Genomic DNA, 23,126 nt, shown 5'->3' with positions numbered 1-23,126 from the left:
CAGTTATATCAGGCAGGTTTAACCAAAGTCAGAGAAGTGTGAAGAGATGTGACTACAAATTAAATGGAGGTCACATTCCCAATCCACCCCAACGATCAAAAAAACTGTCGATTGTCAGCAAATTAGGATGCCACTTTTATACCTCTGTGGGGACTGTGTGTTTCCAGCCCTTGGCTATTAACCCTCTATTGTGCAGCCAACCCTTTTTCATCAATTTGCAAAAATAAAAGATCATTAAAGTGTTGTTAATGAAGGGATGATTTTCCTCTGTTCTGGTTTCCTATCAAAAATATGATTCACATTTATTAGTGAATAAAATTCCTTTTAAAATAGGTATACAAGTTAGCTAAATAAACAAACAGTTGAATAAATTTGTCATATAAATTATTTGCACACTAGTTTCTTAAAAAAGTCTCTACTCATCGGCCACATTTATTTGATAAAAAATACAGTAAAAAACAGTAATATTGTGAAATATTATTACAATTTAAAATAACTGTTATATCAGTGGGTCTTTTTTTAATGTAATGTATTCCTGTGATGAATTTTTAGCAGCCATTGTGGAAACATTGTTACTTTTTTAGGATTCTTTGAAGAAAGTAAAAAAAAGAAAAAGAATTTAGCCTATTTGAAATAGAAATGTAAAAGTCTTTGCTGTAATTTTTCATTATTTTAATGCATGAATAAAAGTAATTTCTTTAAAAAAAAGTCTTACTGACCCCAAACTTTTGAATGGTAGTGTACATAATGGGAAATTGCTTAAATGCTTTTTTAAGGGGAGTGTGTGTAAAGTATATATAGAAACTACTGCAGTGGTGTTGTTTTGTTGTTATTGTATTATTAACTATTAAATACCTTTTTTTTTTATATTCTTTTTTTAATTTACATAACATTAAAGTACAATTTAAATACAGTGCTAACTACTGCTAACTAAGGAGAAAGTATTTTAGTTTCTCTCATATAATAGTGTATTTTTGTCTTTTTTATATATATATATATATATTTTTTTTTTTTTAATGAATTTATTTCTTTTGAAATATAGAGTGGTGCAAGTGTGGCGTCAGAACCTGGAAGTCTAATTTGGAAACCTGGAACCGCTGGTTCCTTGAGATTTTCCTATGGAGTTTTTCAATTTATGAGAAAAATAAAGCCTGTGATAAACGTACCTTGAAGATATTTTGATGATTTAATATAAACGGCACACTCACATCCCAAACTGTCTTATCTAGGTACTTTTTAAAAACGTATGTTTTCAAAAATGAACATAACTGCTTCAAAATGCATGTTTTCGGTATGGGTGTGTGCAATTTACATTGTAGAACAAAACGTCAAAATATCATCAAGTAATGTTTACCACAGGCTTTATTTTATTAAATTTGTCTCATAAATTGAAAACCAGGGGACGGGGCTTTGACATCGTACCTGCACCACTCTATTGCATAGTGTTGCCGCAAAAATATTTTAATTTTTAAAAAATACCAACATTTTTGGGTAATTATTCTTAGATATTAGTAATAAGATCAATTTTATGAGAAACATTTGAATTAATAATGTTTATATTGCTTTCATAATGCATGCAATAGAGGGTTAAAATAAATTTGTGTAACTCATTCCGGGTGACTATATAACTTTACAATTGACAATAAAAGATATCTGAGGGATGAATAGGACTGACCAAAGTCACACTAAGCAAGCAATGACCCTTTCAGGACAGCACATGACTATTTGTTAGTACTGATATTAAGAAGGCAGTTCTTTATGCAGCAACACAGAGCTTTTTTAATCCTGAATTCCTTGTTTTGTCATTAATGAAAGCGTGGGCATGGAGTAAATCATTCTGAGGCCCGTGCACAACCAGCTGCTTTGCAGAGCACGCTGTCAATCACTAGAAGCTCAGCAATCAATGCAGCAAAAGGGGCGACAGGATCTGGATATTACCTGAGGGACCAGTTCTCTTGGGTTTGTAGGAAAAGTGTTCACCTGGATTTGGTGGAGGTGCCACATCTTGGCCCTGTCTAGCTTGATGGGGATCATACTCTTTTCCGTCATAGTTGGCATCAAAGAATTTTTTAAACCACTGGACAAATTCAAAGTTGTCCTGGAATTTTCCTTTCACTAATCTTTCCACAGGAATTATCTGCATAACAAAAGAAAAAAAGAGAAAAATTATTAGATCAATATTATACTGAGCTGTAATCTAGAGGAGTAATTTTTTTAAATAATTTTCTCCCATCCTAGGAATTTCTGATATATTTGATACATGAAATGAAATATTAGAAACCTTCACTTGTTTCAGTAATATTTTCAGATAACCTGACAAGCGGCACCAAACACCAGCAGACCTGACTGATCACCTTATGAACATCTGATAAACAAAAATATACATTTATCACTATTGTTTCCATTAGTTAACAAACATTATACAAAGCATATCACATATTATCAGCCAAACTTGTAGAACTAATTTTAATTTTAATAACTATTTTAACTAAGTGGCTTAATTAATGTTCATGGTATTGATGAAAGTTACTTCTCATTTTTTATTAGAGATGTCTGTATTTTAAAAATATTAAGGTGAAGGGCTTGCTCATAAATATTAATACGGTAAAGGAATGGCTTTTTGGGCTTCAAAATCTCAGTTACTATTCACTCCCATTATAAAGCTTGGAAGAGCCAGGATATTTTATTTTTTTATATAACTCTAATTGTGTTGGCTGAAAGAAGAAAGTTATATTCACCTAGGATGGCATGAGAGTGAGTAAATGATGACATAATTAAATTTTTTTGGTGAACTAACCCTATAATAATTTAATTTAATATTTTAAATTAAGATATTTAATAATCACACAATAAACTTTAATTTTCATACCTACAGGACGCTTTTTTGTTCAAAAACTATTTTTATCATTTTTAAATTACAAGCAAAAATGCTGAATGTAATTTTTTTTCTTCTTTATTTCTGTATTGGCCTCCTTTTTGTTTAAATACATTTTAAATCAATTTCAAGTTTTTTACTTCTCATGTACCTTATATGATATTATGCCAAACATTTTGAGTTTCTATTTTGTATAAAATATGTAATATATAAATAAACATGTCTTGCCTTCGTTCAATCAACTGTCATTGTAGCTGATATTGTTTAAATAAATGAGCTCAAATGAGCTTTCATTTATATTTTATATTTGAGTAAAGAAAACTTGGTTTTAGAATATGAGATGTATATATAACTTTTTTTTATTTAATTTTTTTAAATATGAGATGTAAATAAAAGCAAATGTGCAAAAGCCAAGGATCCACTAACTTTATCAACGTTCATCCTCTTGAAAGCTGCCTGGAGCACTTTGAAGTTGTGTATAAACTCATGTTCCAGTTTTGCTTGAAATTTCACTTTCTTCAAAAGAATACACCCTGGGAACAACATGTCCATGAACTGACAATAAGCCGCCCCTGAGGACAAACAGCAAAAGAGAACACAGTTCAATAGAGCTCATTCAATGCATGATAAAAAAATTTATTTGATCAACATGCATGCATGCAATTTGTTAACCTTATTGGTGTCGAGTGATAAAGAGTGCAAAGTCAATGCTTTTATTTGACTGATTACACAGGTAGAGATAAAAACACTGAACATATGTAATCTCTTATGATCAAAAGCAAAGTAAAAGCATGAATAAGAGTACACTAGGGCAGCTGAGTGCCATTCATGACATAAAAGACAAAAACACTTCGTGAAATAAGGCTAAGTATGACCCACCTGAACTTAATTGTTCAATTTTGGTGTAGGTGAGCTGCATCGAATCGTTCACCCATGCCAACATGTCATGTCGGCTCAGGTTCTCAATGGTTACTGACGTGGAGTATACATTCACTGCCATCTCCTGCAAAGAAAAGCAATAGGAACAAAGTCACTATGGAACTACATGCACATAATTTTAATACTCTGACCCCTTAAAGCATCTGTAACAGTGTATATTTTAAAATATTTCAATTTTCATAATTTCAAGTTTATATTTTATATCCTGAAATTATGTTATATAATTTTACACTTAAAACATCATTTTCATAGCATAGCAGGTAAAGGCAAATGCTTTGAATATGTGTCAAATGGGTAATAAGAAGTAATATTCACTTCTTCAGTAGTCAAACTGCAATCACACTATGCGTTTTTCAATCATCCAAAAATAATCCATCCAGATTAAAGTGTTTCTGAGATGTTTAACCATGCACATCTGCTGCGCCCTGCAGACTGCATGATGGAAATGACATCTGTAAACCTTCAGCATGCAGAAAACACACACACATCTTCTACAGAGAAACAATATGTGTGTATTTCACGGCGTGACGTTTCTAAAGCTCTGATTCTTAAGAACTGGGACAACATAACCTACAAAACAATGATTTCAGCTCCATGTTTTGAAATGTCAGAACAATATAAAATATAGTGTTGTTGACTATCGTATCGTATTAAATGCAATAAAACTTTTGTGTTTAAATGTTTTTATTTGGTATTTCAGCAGAAGATCATTTGTAACTATACTTTTTTTTTATGCAAATAATATGCATATTCAAAAAAAAAAAAATTGACATAAAGGTAATAATAATTGGACAGAAAAATAGAAGAAGAAAAAAAACGAATTCTTTCTAAATATATTGTACCAGTCAACTCTGTCAGTTATATTTTAAGAGTTGGAACTTCGTTTTTTCTTCCATAACAAAATAATAATTTTAATTTTTTTGGCAGAGCTTAACCCATATAAAACAAACTGTTGTTGTTCCAGTGTAAGTCTAAAAAATTATTCAGAAACTCCAAATGTATCATAAACCCCTTTAAAATGTATATGTTTTAGAAATCAATTTGACAATCTTTACAATTTGTCAGTTGACCTTATGACTATGACACAGAAAATATGAATATGATATTACCTGATTATAATTGTTTTAATATACTGTATATCTGACTGTGTTGACAAAAATTAAAGGTAAAACTTTGGAAATTCATAAAGGAAGCATTTTTATTAACCTCTTTTTTTCTGTCAGGACATAATAGTAACGTTGCTTTAAAAGATACATTTGTATTACATACTATAACTAATGTAGTATTATTTATAATATTCTATGTGAAGTTATAGTCAGAGAATAGCTGGTTTTAGGTATATTTATCATTTTATAATATAATAATTTAAATTAACAATAAATAAATTGAATCAGTCCTTTTGTTTTGTAACATTCTAGAACATTCTAAGATCATCTCTGATTTATGTAGCTATTTTTAAGTTAAAGGAATTATTTATTTATTTATTTATTTGCTTTTTCTCACCCCCCCAAATACGTGAAAGGCAAAAGAAAGTTGAAATATTATTATTGAAACTACTAATAAATGGCCATTTTCTAAATAAAGTTTTAAGGCGTGTAAATGACAGGCCTATGTATGTATTGCATTAGGTTGGTCAGGAGTCTGACCATAAATATGAAGAAATGAAGCCGTGATTGACAGGTGACAGGCTTGTTTTATATTCAGCTACATACATTTGAAACTGTCTCGTGCGCGTTTTACTGTCATATAACTGTCATATGTCTTATATATTATAATATTCGTATTTGTTACAAACAAATCATTTAGTTTCATGCTTATTTATCTTTTGCAGTAGACGATATTTTAAACTATATTACTGTTAATGTGTGACTCCCATATTACGATGGGAGTCACACAGGCCCTAGTATAATAATAACGCGTTCTGTTTATTACTGATATGGCTCTTTTTGTTTTTGTGTACATAAAATGTATACATAATTTGTGCGTTTTGCTCTATTAAAAACAGCACACTAGCGTACAGTGATATGAAATGAACAAACGGTCCATTATTGTGACAGTTTCTCTGCAGGCCCCGCCGTGCACGAGCAACACTAGACTAGACACGCTCGAGGCATAAACGCATAACACACAGACAAAAGACGCCCATTTAATGTCATACATTAGGAATAATTCCGATTAAGTATAACATTTTAACAATATTCTACTCACTGTATTTTGCCTGCGTCCTTTCCAATGTTGATATTACACTGGCAGAAGGCAATCCGCTGCTGCTGTGGGTTGCCAGATATTATGCGCCTCTGCTGCCTAGTTACGGACACTGACAGCGCACGATAGCGCCACGCTCTCCTGCAACACACTGGCCTTCTTTGCGCATGCGCTCCGCCCCTTCCTCATAGACGCAAGTCTTTCATAATACCGAGTAACAGCACGTAAAGGAACATAGTTTTGCTCTAATTGTGGGGGGAAATCACAAAAATCCCCCCCCCCCCCCCCCCCCCATTGATATATAAGCCTTATAGGTAACAATGTCATTGTTACATGATACACATAGTCAGCATTACGCATAATTATGCAACTAACCTTAAACCAAACCAAACCCTTATCCTAACTATAGTAGAGTAAGTGCATGTGGTTACTTAATATTACTCAATACTTAAAGGTATAAAATACAGTGTAACAAAGACACCTTAAAATAAAGTGTATCCGCCTTATATACTGTTTGTTAATTACTTTTGAATTAAAGTTATTTAATAATGTAAGTATAAAGTGTGTTTATTAAACATTATACGTATGTACAGTTACAGTACCAGTTAAAAGTTTGGAAACATTATTATTTTTAGTGTTTTTGAAGGAAGTCTCTTATGCTCTTCAAGCCTGCATCTACTTGATCAAAACTAGAAAAAAACGTAATATTGGGAAATATTACAATTTAAAACAATGATTTTCTATTTTAATATACTTTAAAATGTAATTTATTTCTTTGATGCAAAGCTGAATTTTCAGCATCATTACTGTGTCACATGATCCTTCAGAAATCATTCTAATATGCTGATTTATTATCAATGTTGGAAACAGTTGTGCTGCTTAATATTTTTTAATAATCTATGATCCTTTTTATGAATAAAGTAGAAACTAGAACTAGATTGGTTAAAATAGAACTCTTTTATAACAATATACACTACAGTTCAAACGTTTGGGGTCAATATTTCACATTACCGTTTTTCTGCATTTTTGATCAAATAAATGCAGCCTTGACGAGCATAAGAGACTTCTTTCAAAAACATTAAAAATAGTAATTTTTCCAAACTTTTGACCGGAATTGCATATGCATAATCAATGTTTAATTCCATTCAATAATACATGTGGACATGAGGTTGAATGGGGTTTATTTGCACATTTTCATGAGATACATATTACATTAATACGTAATAAAACTGTAGTGCATACACAGCTCATATTAAAAAAATTGAAAAGCATACTGAAAATCCAGAATAAAAAATACATGAATATTTAGCACCAACAGAAATGTTCTTGCCATTCTACTGCTTGTGTCACTAGAACACTGAGTTGTTCAGCTAAAGTTACTGTGTTTCAAATGGTCTCTACGGAAGTGCTTAGTTAGACATACATGTACAAAAAGAACACATGCATCAGTAAGCTCGCTGTCTGCTGTCCTTTAACTAGGGTTGGTTAGTGGTTGTGGAACTTATTGATCAGAAGTGAAGCTGAATTTTTCTGACTAGCTGTGGACCATGCAGATCAATAGTCACTAATACACAGTGTTAATGTTCAGTGAACAACCGATGAATTACACTGTCATTACGTTCAGCTAACAGTAAATTCTAGAATAAACATAAAGATATACTGCAAAATTATGCCATTTGTTATGATGAAGAATAACTCATAACAGTAAAAGGGAATGTAGACTTGATTGACTGAGAGAGAAAAATCAGGTCAGTTAAAAATGAAAAATCAATAAAATTATAGATTGGTTACACAACTAAATTTGACGTCACAAAGTAAACAATGTTATTCTTAATTCACATTTTAGGAGGTCAGGTACGTGTGCTTATAAACAACATTAAGAAAATTAAAAATGTTTCATATAAATTACTTTTTTAAATGCTTAAGCAATACAAGTGGCCTGTGTCATGACAGAAACAATCAAACATCTTGTATTGCCTTTGAATGATCAGTATTTTAAAAAAGTAAGAACAAATATTAACACCTCAAAACAAAGCAAAAATGTTTTGTAGCTGTACCTGCTGTCAGAAAGAGTCACTGTAAGAGTTGTACTGTGAGTGTAGAGAGGCAGAATGCTAATGTACACAAGTGTAACTCAAGAGATAAACACTGAGGTAAATGTACAGTCATCCGCCAACACATTAAAATAGGTAAAAATATTAAATAACTTTACAATGGTTCATATTTTCAAGCCATGACCAACTACACAAACTAAAAATGTTCCCATTCTTAAACAAATTTCCAGTTTCTATCTTTAAAATGGTTCAAACGTCAACATATGTAAAACAAAAACTGTAAGTAAAAGGGTCTGTCATTTATTTAGCACTACAACAGTGTTGTATTTGAACACAAACTTCACTAATTCATTTGACTGAATATTAAGAACAAAACACCCTGTAACACTTTGTATAACCAACTCTCTCACAAGCATTTCCAACATCTACCTTGTTTTCCCAATTTCCACACAAATATATTGTTTGTTTTTTTCCCTCGTACACACATATTTATAAAAACACTGGAGTTTAGGTGCAAGTGATTAAAATTAAATAATGTTCATCGGATATGAGGTTGTCAAAAACGTAGGTGTTTAGTTTCAGACTTCTGTAAGTGTTGATCCAAAATGTTACCAGATTCCACTAGAACGACCACCAGGTGGAGCCAGAATCCGCGCAGAAGCTCTCTTTGGAACATTATCATCAATTTGGGCACCTATAAAAAATACAGAATGACATTTTTCATATTAAAGTATTAAGACATTTGGGAAAAAATGTCAATGAAATTGTCAATTAAAAATATTTTTACTAAAGCTGTATTGGCTGTAACCCTCTGGTGCTTACGTTGCAATTAAAAATTAAGTTAACATACTATATTTTAGTTTTTATTGAATATTTTGTATCTTTAGGGGATTTCATGGTACTAAATCATATTTAGTAGTTATAATGCATTTATTACGTGTTAACCACTTTTTGAGCATAGACCTGCAAATGAAATTTCCAACTTAAACAAAAAAAAAAGTGAACTTAAAAAAAGCTGTAGAAGTTTATTGTTATTGTTATGAAAAATCCACCAAAATAATAATATCCATTTTTATATGAAGAAACCAAAAAAACTCAGACTAAATCCAGAAGAACTGTGGCAACGTCTCTAAGACACTTCAAGAAACCTTCCTGCAAGTGTACCTGGACAAAAAACGCTAAGGGTGGTCACACCAAACATTGATTTGATTTAGTTAATAGAAGTTAACTGATACATAAAATCAATTTATGACATTATTTTTGAAAGCATCCTCACTTTACAGCATTTTTACACAAATACCTCAAACATTTCACAGTACTGTAGCTTTTCTGGTTGAGCCACGTTGCCACAGTTCTTCTGGATTTATTCTCTGTCTCAATTTTTTCTGTTTTCTTCATGTGTTGATGGTGAAACCAGGGGCCAGTTGCATAAACATAGCCATTATGTTAAGACTGTGTCTTAAGCACTAGTATGATCAACTAGAAGTTAGTTAGGGGTAATCAGTCTTACTGTTCGGTGTCAAATTAGACCAATCTACGTTTTTATGTTACTGACTTTAAAAAGTTATTAACAGTTTTAAAGAATAAAATTGGATGACTAACTTGTAAGACTAGTCTTAACAGTTTATGCAACTGGCCACAGATCACATCGGCTGTTGTCAGACTTCTTGTGATAACAAAAATCTCACCGGATTATTACATTTAATGACAAAAGGAATGTTTGGATATGTAAACTGATATACACACTGCAGCAAAATATATAAATAACTGGCTTAAAGCCCTTTTCCTTTTGGTGAAAATACTAATGTGCCTAAGATTTGTTGCACTGTAATGTATATATAAAACATGTTTTACTCTAAAACTGCGAGAAAATCAAAGCCATAAATCTAAACAAGTTCTGTTCCAAATTTGAGGTTGATATCTCCAAAAATGAGCTTTCAGTAAGATTGTAGATGAAATGTGTTTTCCGTCTGTTTCCAATGCTGTCATTTTTGACCGTGAGGAGTAAGTGTGACTATTTTTTTCAGGACCATTTTATCTTTTCGAATCATGTCCATAATTTGTGTGTGTGTGTGTGTGTGTGTGTGTGTGTGTGATCACATAGCAAGTGCCAAAAGCAAAAAAAAAAAAAAAAAAAAAACGTCCACATTTTCTGCCAAAAATGTCATACAAATTAAAAATAGGCTTCTTTTTCTTTATGCAATTTACAAATTTTGGTGTCAAGTATGGTGTCAAGTATTTACCCCTACAGTCTTCAGTATGGTTTATGCAGACTACTGTACCAGAAAAACTAAAGCTGGACTCATGTAGGTCTCTCATTCCCCCGTGGCGCGTGCAGGGTCGTGGATTCATGTCCCCATCTGCAGGGCCCAGTTCCTTCTTCCCGGAATTTTGCACAGCCGCTACATCTCCAGTGTACGGGGTGCGCTCCACCCCCTTGAGTGCTTGACACTGAGGGTAGAGGGTCACAAACAAACTCAGTCGAGGCACTGCGATACACTGTCATAAAAACATGACTGTGTTTTGAGTACCTTCTCCCGCTGCACCATTTTCTTGTACAGGTAGTCAGGAAAGGTTCGGAGAGGGTAGAACTTTCCTGAGCCCTCAGCACAAGTGAAGATGCCATTTTCATAGACCACGCGACCACGGCTGATGGTCACCAGGGGGACGCCGTGACAGCGTAGGTTCTCGTACAGATTTACATCACCGCCCTGACACTGAGTGGTCACAGAGATGGTCCTACAGACAGACAAAACCATGTAAGAAATAAGTGGACTTTCATTTTACAATGAATGCTATATGATATAGATTAGTGAATTAAATGTTATTGGATTCTCAGCTGATTTGAATTCAATTCATAATTCTGCATACCTTGTTGATTCAGGGTCCCAGACTACCACATCCGCATCAGCTCCAGGGATGATCCTGCCCTTCCTAGGGTAAAGGTTGTAGATCTTTGCAGCATTGGAGCTTGTGACAGCAACAAAACGGTTCTCATCCATCTTGCCTCCAACCTATTAAGAAAGAAAGACAGAATGAGCTTAAAAAAAAAGGTTTATTTTAAACTTTGATGCATCCGTCATTTTCTGTCTTCTCCATGATTTTTTTTGTCTTTTTTGTGGTTTGTACAGCAACATAACTGTCTATAATATTAATTATTTTATTTTTATATCAATATATATATAATATTGTTATATAATTTATAGATTATTTGTATACACTATCGTTCAAACGTCTTTTTTTTTTTTACATCAAAAAAGTTTTTTTTTTAAAGAAATTAATACAGCAAGGATGCATTAAATTGATTAAATTAAATTTATATTACAAAAGATTCATATTTTAAATAAATGCTGTTCTTACTTGAGCATATAAGAAAGATTTCAGAAGGATCATAGTAAGTATTACCAAGACTGGAGTAATGATGCTGAAAATTCAGCTTTGCCATCACAGAAAGTCACATAATGTGCAGTAACTAATATTCATGAGCTACACTTCCAGCATACTAAGTGTGAATATTAATGAATATCATGAATATTAATTGTTAACTAACTTTCACCCACTTTATCTGCCTCATTTAAGACAGGCTACAACTGAGTTCCCACGGGACTTCAGCGCGAGACTACAGCTAGATGTCTAAAACACTATTTAGGTGAGTTTAAACAATGGTTAAGTTGCTAAACGCATCTTGTTGTCATGTAAGGGCCCTGCTCATGTTGGACAGAAATTTTAATTGCATTTTGTGTCTGTTAAGAGGCACAAAGACACTCTTTAGGTTTTTGCCCCCAGAACTGCCGTTTTAGCTGAATGGGAGCTCTGGGCATTAACTGTAACAGCTCCGCGTTGCAAGCACCGATCCGGTTCGTTTTTTTTTCTATAGACAGTACTCACAAAGGTTTAACGATCAAGATTAACTTAAAAATTCACCGGAGTTCTCCTTTAAGAATCCTAGGTTGTCTCTTAATGTGCATACGATCCGTACTATCCCATTAGTTCAAGTGTTATAGAAATGGCACATCGTGGTGTACTATTTCCGAAGTATTCATTCATGCATACATGTTTGACTAATATTGCCCACAACCATTAAGGAAGGGGTTTATGATCATTCTCAGTCAACTTTAACGAACAGTCACTTCGTAAGATAAGTAATAGTTCACTTAATTATAAATTTTCATAAATTAATTTTTAATCAAAATGTATTAAACATTTAATCATTCAATTATTAATTACTCTTTGATATGAATAACTTTTAGTTATAAAAAATGTAATGTTCTGACAGCCCTTGATGTCTCTTACAGCCCTTGATTTTTTACTTTACTTTGATCATTAAAATTCACCATTGTTCTTCCATATATCATGCATTAGTAAACACAAGTAAAACCATGCATGGCTCATCAATTTGACTATAAAAAGTTATAAAGTTTAGATATAAAACTAGAGTATTTGTTATGAAAATCAGTAGCCTAAACACGTATTACTGTAATATTCCATTATTCCTGTAATACATTGTAATATATTATACATGACTATCTTATTATAATAACATCCAATATGAATATACCACATTTCGCCACAATACCATGGTTACAGTTAGTGTTATTATAGTAAATCCATAGTAAATGTTGGTGATTTATGGATTGCAAAGCCTTCTAGCTGGATCGTTGTGGCACAATGTTTCTCCTGTTTTCCACATTAGTATTGTTAAGAATGTCAGCGCTGTTTCATCTGGATTTATACTAGTTTAAATCACAGAGACGTGGGTTTTGTAACAGAGAATTCTGTGCCAAATTCAAGCGCTTCTCCGTGGATGTGGCAGCACTGTTTAATCATTATCGCGTGATCGAGACCTGTCTCGATAAATACACCTGCGTGGATGACTAACTTGTAATACTAGTCTTATACTAGTCCGATTATGCAACCAGGCATTGGTTGATGTTAATTTGTTTATATTTATGCAAACAAATGGAGGTCATTAATGGAAATTCTATTTTAGTTGCAGCATCAAAACTAGAATTAAAATAATCATATTTCACAAGCATTGGCCACAGAAACGTTGGTATTATAACAACACTAGTCAGCAGCGTAGCTTCCGTCTTGAAATGAAACCTACCACTCCCCGCTCCCACATAACGCTCATGCGGTCCTGCACCCCGGGAACGCCGTGAGGGATTTTAGTGAAGTCATCTTTGCCCATCGCCTTCTGTTTAGTGGTGAAGGGTCGGTGGTCCGATGTCAAGACGTTCAGAGTGTCACTACATCACAGCGAAAAGACTTTTTATGTGACTGCATGGATATATGACTAAATGAAGCTACTCAATTAGTGAATCCGCTTACTTTCCCAGAAGGCTGAGCAAGTAATTGGGTGTGTTGGGGTCAAGTCTGAGCGGTGGCACAGTGACGAAAGCAGCAGCATGGGCCCAATCCTGGTGGTAGTACTGCATCCCATTTAAGACAGCGTGAGCAGTGGTGGTCTCTCCATGCACCACTTTCCCTGCCGGCCATTCACATATAGGTTTTCAGAGTCACCATATGTCATTCACTTGCAAGATTCAGATGTTGTATAGAAGTTCAAATCAAGGTTTGTGAGTAAGATGCACTAAGCATCATTGCCTGGCTCTTACCCTGCATTTTAGCCGATGCTAAAACATCCCCTGCTGACATGCTGGACACATTCACAAGATATATGGGACAATGGGCCTATGAGACAAAAAACAGAAACATTGATTATGAACACATTTAGAGATCTTAAAACAATTCACCTGTAACTCAACTGTATGTTTTGTCACAGAGTAATGCTGGGTCAATCGCGCTGCCATCCAGACATTCTGTTCAACACTGCATGTATAATTTACTGTATGTACATACATGTATGCTTTAGCTGTGAAATAACATATTTAGGGTCAGTAAGATTGATTCATGTTTTTGAAAGGAGTCTTATGCTCATCAAAGCTGATTTTATTTTGTCAACAATACAGAAAAAAAACTGTAATATTGTGAAATATTATTACAATTTAAAATGACTGTTTTTTTTTTACTTGAATATATTTTAAAATGTAATTTATTCCTATAATGGCAAAGCTGAATTTTCAGCATCATTACTCCAGTCTTCAGTGTCACATGATCCTTCAGAAATCAAATGGTTTGGTGATTTGGTGCTCAAGTAACATAACTTGAAAACTGTCGTGCTGCTTAATTTTTTTGTGGAAACCATGAAACATTTTTTCAGGATTCTTTGATGAATAGAAAGTTCAAAAGAACAGCAGAAAATAGAACATTATAAATTACTTTACTGTCTAATTCCAAACTTTTGAATGGTGAAATTAATCAAAAATGCTTAATGTTAATAATTTCAACATTATTTTGAATACATCAACACTCAAGTACAACATACTCACTCTGTTAGCGATGGTGATGGCTCGGTGGACGGCCTCTGCTTCCAGCTGTACATGGAGAAAACACAAGTGTCACCAGTGAAACCTAATGATAAACAGACGCTTGAAAGTATTAATAATCCATGGAAATGCAATATGGAGACGGGAAAGACAAGGAGCTGGAGATAAAGAGGCAGCGTGACTAATTTCTTAAAGGAAAACCATTTCACGGTTACAGGATTTGAATGTTTATTTTACCTCCTCAGGTCTGCTTATCTCAATGCCCTCCGGTCCACTAATGCCTAGATCCAACGCTTCTCTGGCACCCTTATGTGAATAAATACAATAAAAACATGAGTTAACATGATATATCACGACTATGCAGGGAGAAGACCATGATCTTACCTAGACAGCATTTTAAGTCACTGTAACGGCATTGTGCAATGATTATTATGAGTGAAATTTCTGGCATCATGTGATGTTGCTGCCTATGTACAACTCACCGGGTTATGGAGCAGAACTTATTTCTATGGTACATACCTCAGCAACCAGCTCTCCATTCTCCGCATGGACACGGGCCACAGCACCGATGTCTTTACAGTTCTGCAGGGCCTGGAACAGCTCACTGTCCCTCAGCATGTACACGTCCTTATACGCCATGAACATCTGAAAGGAGTTCACCCCCTTGTCCCGCACCAGCGTCTCCATTTGAGCCCTAACCTGTGATACAAAAGGGACATCAGTCTCAGAATGAAGACGAAAGTTATAATAGGACTGTAAATTCAATTGAAATCTTAGCACATTTTTCCTGTTCCTGTCGTTATACAAAGTTTCAAACTCAGACTCTGTACCTTTGGTCCCCACCAGGTCACTCCAACATGAAGAGCGTAGTCACAGCAGGCCTTGGCATCAGCGTGAGAGCGACACTGTTCATAAGCATCAACCAATGATTCATTCTTCTCTGGCAGCACGTGACCAATCACCATAGTGGTGCCTCCAGCCAGAGCAGCCTGGAAATAAACAAACAACAGACTGGCAGCATCAATACCAATCACTTGGTTTAATGGCCCGACGACAACATAACATAATACATGTTCACAAAAGCTTTGCATGAAATTAAATGTTACATAAAACATTAATCAAGGTTAAATTACACTTGTATTTGAGAACTGTATTCAAAGGTATTCTGAATGGTCTCTTGTCTGTTCTGGGTGGTTGTTAGGCATTTCTAGGATGTTCTGTTTATTATTATGGCATAGCTAGGGTATTCTGGGTGGTTGCTAGAGTGTTGCTAGGTCATTGCTGGGGTGTTTTGGTGGTTACTAGGATGTTCTGATTGTTTCTAGGTCATTTTTATGGGGATCCAGTTGTTGCTAAGGAATTGCTAATCTGTTAATTGCTAATTTGGCTGATTTAAGGTGTTCTGCTGGTTGCAGGGTGGTTGCTAGGATGTTTTAGTGATTGATAGGTGGTTTCTAGGATGTTCTGATTGCTTTTAGGTCATTGCTAGGGTGATCCAGTAGTTGCTATGAAACTGCTAATCTGTTTAATGTTCTGGTGGTTGCTATGATGCTCTGATTATTGCTAGTGAATTCTTATACTGATTTAAGGTGTTCTGCTGGTTGCTAAGGCAAAGCGGTGCTGTTTGGGTGTTCTGTGAGGTTGTTAGGCATTTAAAGAATTTCTGGTAATTACTAAAGCATTGATAGGGTGTTTTGGGTGGTTGTGAGGGTGTTGCTAGCATGTTCTGGTGATTGTTAGGTTAAGGTAACTCCTAGGATAATTTGTTTGTTGCTAAACTGTAAGGTGTTCTGGAGGTTGGTAAGATGCTCTGATTGTTGTTTGGGTGGTGGCTTAGGAATTTATAGGGTGTGATTTAAGGTGTTCTGGGTGGTTGCTAGGCATTTAAATTATGTTCTGTTATTACTAAGGCATCGCTAGAGTGTTTTGGGTGGTTGCTAAAGAGCTGCTAGGATGTTATGATTGTTTCTGTGTGATTGCTAGGGAGATGTGGTGATAGATAGGCAATTGCTAGGATATTCTAGTAGTTGCTAGGATGTTGTGATTGTTGCTAGTGTGCTCTGGTTGTTTCTAGGACATTATAGACATTACTAGTGTGTTCTGGGTTGCTCTGATTGTTGCAGTTGAATTGCTAGGCTGTTGTTAAGGTATTGCTAGGGTGATGTGGTGATAGATGGTACTGGTTGTTTCTAGGTCTTTGCTAGAGGTGATCTGGTGGTTGCTAGGGAATTGTTAGGCTGCTTTTACTGTGTTCTGGTGGTTGCTGGGATGCTACTGTTGCTACAGTAGGGTGTTCTAGTGGTTTATAGGGCATTATGAACATTACTAGGGTGTTCTGGTGGCTGCTGGGATGCTCTGATTGTTGCTAGGGTGTTGCTAGGGTCTTCTGGTAGTTGCCAGGGCATTGCAAGGCTGTTTGTTAGGCTGTTATAGTGGTTGCTAGGAAGATCTGATTGCTGCTAGGGTGTTTGGGTGGTTTCAAGGGCATTAAAGGGATACTTCACCACTGGAAAGATGAATGTGTATTTAAAATGGGTCATTTATGTAGAAGAAATGTGAAATTATTTTTGAATTTGGAGCTTTCTAGACTAAGAAAAGCCAGAAAATGTATTTTTGGCTTATGTGGATGAAAGACAACAACTCCCAGAATGCACTTGCTTCGCTGCCCTAGGAGGCCACTCCCAAGCCACGCCTACCGGTAAGAGAGCGCAGTTTAAAACAACAAGGCTAGGCTACTAGTGAGTCTCCGTGACGAGTCTGCCCGGGATTTCGAGATCGCCCAAAATGTCCGGGATTCGGCTTTTGCGTTCTACAGTCGCCATTCATTATGTTTACTGTGGCGAGCAGGACGAGACTGAGGGGCGCGGGAGAACGATGAGAGGCCGGTGGCGTGATTACTGAGACGCACCGGTCTCGTATCTCTCACGGAGGAGCGGGAATTTTCTTAGCAATGTTAAAACGCATATCAACCGATCACTTGTTTAGCGTTCATGTAAACACTACATTCAGATTCACCAATCGGAATGAATTCAGTTAACTTAGATTGAAACAAAAGGTGTGCATGTAAACAATGAATGGCGACTGCAGAAAGCAAAAGCCAAATCCCGGACATTTTGGACGATCTCGACGGACAAGAGTATGGTAACCCCTACTACTCAGCTTTCTCCACAGAACAAGAGCCTGCTAGCTTAGCTTCCAAAAAAAGATGGCTGACACTATGTGTACATTCTGTGAGTGAGATCCCACCCTCTATGGGCGGGTTGAACACATGCGGTACAGCCCCTACTACTGGCTGTAGTCTTTAGCTTCTGGCCAAAAAATCCTCCGATGACGCAAAATTAAGATTTTTGCGTCATCAGAGGATTTTTTTCCAGACAAAAAATACATAAATCTCTCGTCTCAGGGGGACATGAGGGAGGAAAGCACGGTAATTCGAAAATACTACAGGTTTTCTACTAATACAAAGCTTAATGCTAAATCCTGAAGTATCCCTTTAAGGGCATTACTATCGTGTTCTGGTGGTTGCTGGGATGCTTTGATTGTTGGTAGGGAATTACAATGTGGGTTCTAAAATAATAACATTAATTGCTCATAATGCAATTATGCATTATACTTAATTATAATAATTGTTATAATTATTGGTTAATACAATTATTGTTAAAAGACCTTGTTAAGTCTGTAACAAAGACAGTGTGGGTTCTAAAATAATAATATGAATTGCTCATAATGCCTTAGCAAATGCCACCAATTAATATCCCACTTTATATGTCTGACCCTAATATTTTACAGGGAAATCCACAATTAGTAGAAAGCTGTTTCTCAGTACAAGAAAACAATTATAAATAGTAATTCAACCACAAAAATGGTCCTCTTTACAAGCATCTCTAAGCTGACACATGCCGGGCAGCCAGATCCACTGAAGGGGCGTGTATTTGTGCACCATTGTTTTCTAGCACAATGGCACGAGTGAAAGGCTTTTGCAGCAGTCTTTGCAGCAGTGCTCCAGTCTCTATGGAAACAGAATCTGATCTCCATTTGTCTCAGCGCCTGGCGAGTCTCATGGCGGTAAGCGGGGGGGAGGGGGAAGAGAATGCCACTTGTGTTGCCAAGGCTAACAATAACAGTGCCGATAACAACTCTTTATTTGTCATCTCAGAGCCTGCAGCACTCTCTGAATAAGAGCGTGTATGTATTTGTGATGGTGAATCGTGCCTTGCGGTTGATGGAGGCAGACTGTGAGTGTTCAATGCTCACTCTTGCATCTCAGTGTCTGCTAAGTGACCCATGGGATTTATTTAGGCAGGGCAGCTGAAGCGAGCACATCTCTGCTTTTGAAGTATTTATAAAACATGAACAAATGAATGTGACCTTAAATGGATGTTACATCACACATTGTATGAAATCACTTGTCTAAAATAAGAAAAAACTCATACTGCTAAAATACATCTTACAATGAACGGAAAATCAAACCAATATTTAAAACATTTTACACATATATTTTTTTTAAAGACTCTATTAGTAGTACTATTAGCAGTTCTTCCATACAAGTCACTTTTGAGAAGAACTTATTGAGTTGTTGTGAGATAAAAGGCCCCTGGCAGATGGTGGGGGCCACTCAACGTGTGGGGGGTCCAAAGTCTAAAAATCTATCTTTTGCTTCTACTTTCTCTCTATATGTCCCAATTGGAACCACATGTTATTTCAACTTAGAAGTGACAAAACTACAAAGCCTAAAGCCATTTCAATAACCTGCGTTTCTTTATATTAGATTGAACTAATGTATGATAAAAATAAAACCCAATGTACGGTGATCCGCACATGACATACAGGGGGAAAAACAACGTATTGTGGCCCTGAATTAAGAATTTGTTCCAACAACTTACTCATTTTCTCCCTTACTGTCTGTAAATCGTAGCCATGATGCAACTGAATTAAAATTAGGTAACAAATTAATAAAATGTGGCCACAAATTATCGATTACAAAATCTTAATTTATGGCCACAAATTCCCACAATATCTACCCCCCCACACCCTTTTTGGTGATAGATGAGATGGAAAAGAAAATGATTTTGGTGCAAGCCCGATTCAAACCTACGTTACCCACATGAGCACCATGGCACTTAGAGCATGTGCTAACTGCTAGGCCACAAATATAGCACAGAAATAGGGAGCTGATGTCTGATTAAATAAATTACTTTAAAACTGTATAAAACTGAATGCTTATTTAAAATAATGACATAATACTGAGATATTATTTTATTTTAGTGGGGAATCACAATATTCTTAACCACAGCATAAGCAACATAAATCAGTATTTTGCTTCTATAATGTGACATATTTCCAAGTGAAACAGAATATTTAAGAGAAACAAAAGTAGGGTGGGACTTGATTTTATCCACTGGGAATTGAATGGATTGTGAAAAGACTGAGGTCTTGATGATGTTGTTTAGAGGCGGAGCAAGAATATATATTTTTTTCTTTGGTATGACATGCACTGATAAACAATTCCCAATAAGACCAATAACATGTATTATGAATGCATGTCAATTTTAAGTTCATCCTGACTTTTAATAGTCAGTTGGTAATACCTTTGTGCCGCTGTAGAAGTCATCCGCTGTACAGGCGTTCATGAAGCTCTCGTTCAGGTGAACACTGGTGTCAATGCCCCCCGGAAGCACCAGCTTTCCTGTGGCATCTATAATCTTGGCTCCACCGGGGATCATCAGCTCCTTGCCCACCTGCTGGATAATCCCATTCTCGATGTACACATCTGCTTCTTGTGTGAAGTCATCGTTCACCACTTTACCTCCCTTAATGAGGATGCGCACCGTTGCTGAGCTGGAAGACATGGTTCAACCTAAAAGAACCAAAGAACAGAGTGTTGATGTGTATTATATAACCCTACGTTATATAGAGTCTCCACACCTTTTGATCATTAAGCAGCACAACCGTTTTCAACATTGATCATGTTTCTTGAGCACCAAATCAGCATATTAGAATGATTTCTGAAGGATCACATGATTCTGAAGACTGGAATCACACAAATAAATTACATTTCAAAACGCATTAAAACAGAAAACAATTATTTTGAATTGTAATAGTATCACTGTTTTTACTATATTTTTGATCAAATAAATGTATCCTCGATGAGCATAAGAGACTTCTTTCAAAAACATCAAAAAATCTTACCGACCCCAAACCTTTGGATATACACACTACCCTACTTTACTTTCATATGACCGTGGGAAGTGGGAACCCTGTTTAATATAGGCCCTATACTTTTGGAATAACATCACATGACTCAACAAAGACCTTGCGCTAATCTATTTTTCCACGTTTGAGCTATGGAAACCAAGTGTATCCTTACTTGACGTCCAAACAGGATCAATCATGCATTGCATAGCCCAAATGTTCCACAACATTAGGTTAAAGAGGTTACAAACCATTACGCCATTCTAGAATCTCACTTAAGCGAGTAAACTGACACCAACATGTGTGATTATAGTCAGCTTGGCATGAGTAGTCACATTATCGACTCCAGCTCTTAACATGTTAATTACATGTGAACATATTAATTATTCATGACATATTAAAGCAATTTCAGCGCTGCAGCAACATTCCACAAATGTTGAATCAACAAAACCTCAATATCCAAAACACTATATAAGTGTGTAGTAAATCATATTAAATTCTCAGAAATGATCAGAGCAATTGTGACCCAGATTTTCCAGCGTTGCATGCCCAGGGATGTGGGATTGTTAGCAGGAAATGTATGTAGGCTAGCAGCTGTTGAAGCACATTCCCTGCAGCACGGCACTTTCTTATGATCTAATCCCAAGTGAAAGCATGCATGCGAGTCTATGCTGCAAAGTGAGTCGGGGGCAGGTGGGTGCGGCATATTCACAGCATGGCGCTGCCCAGGGTTCCCCTCCACCCTCTGTTCTGAGCCCCTGATGGTGAATGGTGTGTGTATGTGTGTGTGCGAGGAGGGGCTACTATGGAGCTGGAGAATAAGGGTGTGTCCTGTCCTCCTCAGACATCCTACTATAAAAAGAAACAGTGCGGTGCATGAGCTACATCTGTCCTGTCCTCACAGCACAGCCCGAAGAAAAATTATTGGAGCATTTGTTCTTTCGCCATGACTCATGGAGGCCTTCCTCAGGAATGACCCACTTTTGAACCGTGCCATATTCCATGAGATCCAGATGGCACTCTTCTGGGTAATATGAAGTAGATGAAAACTTCTGATCTGTCTTGTGGAAGTAACTTTCATTCAATAAAATGGATCGGGCTGGACATTCAGTGTGATTTGAACCATTAGAGCATAAATAATCAGTGCCATTATTTAAATATTTTTTATATATCATATTTTTCATTGTGGTATTGGGAAATTGAAGAAATGAATGCAATGGAATGGAATACATGTACAAATTAATGTGAAAAATGTATGGAATGGAATACAAATAAAACAGCAAACAAACAGAATGAAAAATACCACATAAAATGAAAATGTCTGTTAGATCCAGTGGGAAAATACTTTGTTTTTTAGAGAAGCATGCAAAGTCACGTGAAGTGTAAACATGAGGACAAGATGTATTTTATGAACATGTACACATGCATATTCGTGCAATGCAGTGCATCGATAATGTCTTCTGATAAGTAGATTGGATGCACGAGGCTTCATTTAGAAGCTGATGATGATGGTGATGATGTAGACTCATCCCATTTGGACCTTGTCGAGGGTGTCACACAAAGGGGCGACCAAGCCCTTACTCCACACCACATATTCAATATGTCTCAACTCAAGGTACCATGGAATGGCAACATGAAGGATATTAAAACGGCTTCATAACGGAAATATCAGATATCGGGTGTGAGCTCGAGCTTATTAGTGTTTATTGCTGGTGGGCTCGCGCTGTTTATGGACACACGACATTCACGTTGCTCGAGTAGATTTGTATACATCGTTCAATCGATAATTAAACCATTAACAACTCACATTAGGAATGATATAAGACAAAACAGGAGACACAAGACTGGGGAATTCTTTCCATACCACAAAATTACACGATTCCGAGTCGAGGAATATATCACTGTGCTAGGCAGAGAGGAATTTCTTAAAATAGCTTAACGTTACAAATAAATGGAAAATAGCTTAGTGCACTTACTTCCTTTGTTATATCCTTAAAAAGATATTTTCCTTCACTTTCAGCGCCGGGGAACAATACAGCCTGTTAGACGGGCAGGCAGACACATAGGCAGATGCTTCGGTTGGTCCAGCCCGGTAAGGTAAACCGTACGCTTGCAGCAGCATCCAGACAGTGAGAGCCGGGCGTCGACCAATCACAGGCGAGATACACGGCTATGGCCTCAGCAGCGGCCAATGGCGTTGCAATATAGGCGTGTCCTGTCGCGAGTGGTACGTACCATTTATACAGATTCACAGGGGATGGAACTGGATCATTATGCCAATGTGGCAACCATGCAAACCAGACTATTAAGTATTGTATTGGCTGTTTTATGTTAATACATATTTAAAAAACAAACAAATATAAAGTATTATATAAAGTATTATATATATATATAGATTTATGTGAAACTAAAATAACAGAAAAATATTAACAAATATACAAATATTTTATATATGTGTCCTTATAGCAAAAT

The 23,126-nt window shown here is 35.9% G+C and overlaps 2 protein-coding genes across 3 annotated transcripts in view; both read right to left on the bottom strand.

Annotated features, from left to right (window-relative positions):
• The window catches only part of mapre3a (microtubule-associated protein, RP/EB family, member 3a), a 10,891-nt gene extending 4,754 nt beyond the window's left edge, over positions 1-6,137 (bottom strand). Inside the window, exons 1-4 of one of the 2 annotated variants that reach the window (XM_082143342.1) lie at positions 6,023-6,137; positions 3,755-3,878; positions 3,302-3,447; positions 1,939-2,137 (exon numbers count right to left, since the gene is read on the bottom strand). In XM_082143342.1, coding sequence (XP_081999468.1) covers positions 1,939-2,137; positions 3,302-3,447; positions 3,755-3,875 — 466 coding nt within the window. In that variant the 5' untranslated portion in view covers positions 3,876-3,878; positions 6,023-6,137. The remainder of the gene's footprint in view (positions 1-1,938; positions 2,138-3,301; positions 3,448-3,754; positions 3,879-6,022) is intronic. The other variant, XM_082143343.1, reaches the window with a different exon arrangement.
• A 1,046-nt stretch (positions 6,138-7,183) lies between these two features.
• dpysl5a (dihydropyrimidinase like 5a) lies at positions 7,184-22,768 on the bottom strand. Its single transcript, XM_082143278.1, has 13 exons — positions 22,631-22,768; positions 20,051-20,319; positions 15,293-15,451; positions 14,982-15,161; positions 14,700-14,768; positions 14,466-14,510; positions 13,692-13,767; positions 13,405-13,561; positions 13,181-13,322; positions 10,945-11,087; positions 10,605-10,812; positions 10,356-10,524; positions 7,184-8,767 (listed from the first exon to the last, which is right to left on the bottom strand). The coding sequence occupies exons 2-13, from the start codon at positions 20,309-20,311 to the stop codon at positions 8,682-8,684; spliced, it is 1,695 nt and encodes a 564-aa protein (XP_081999404.1). The 5' UTR covers positions 20,312-20,319; positions 22,631-22,768; the 3' UTR covers positions 7,184-8,681.
• Positions 22,769-23,126: the final 358 nt, after the last annotated feature.

This window comes from Leuciscus leuciscus (genome assembly GCF_965113295.1).
Source record: "Leuciscus leuciscus genome assembly, chromosome: 17".
In the NCBI taxonomy this organism is placed as follows: domain Eukaryota; kingdom Metazoa; phylum Chordata; class Actinopteri; order Cypriniformes; family Leuciscidae; genus Leuciscus; species Leuciscus leuciscus.
The sequence above is the reverse complement of the archived record's forward strand: the minus strand, read 5'-3'. Positions and strand labels throughout refer to the sequence as shown.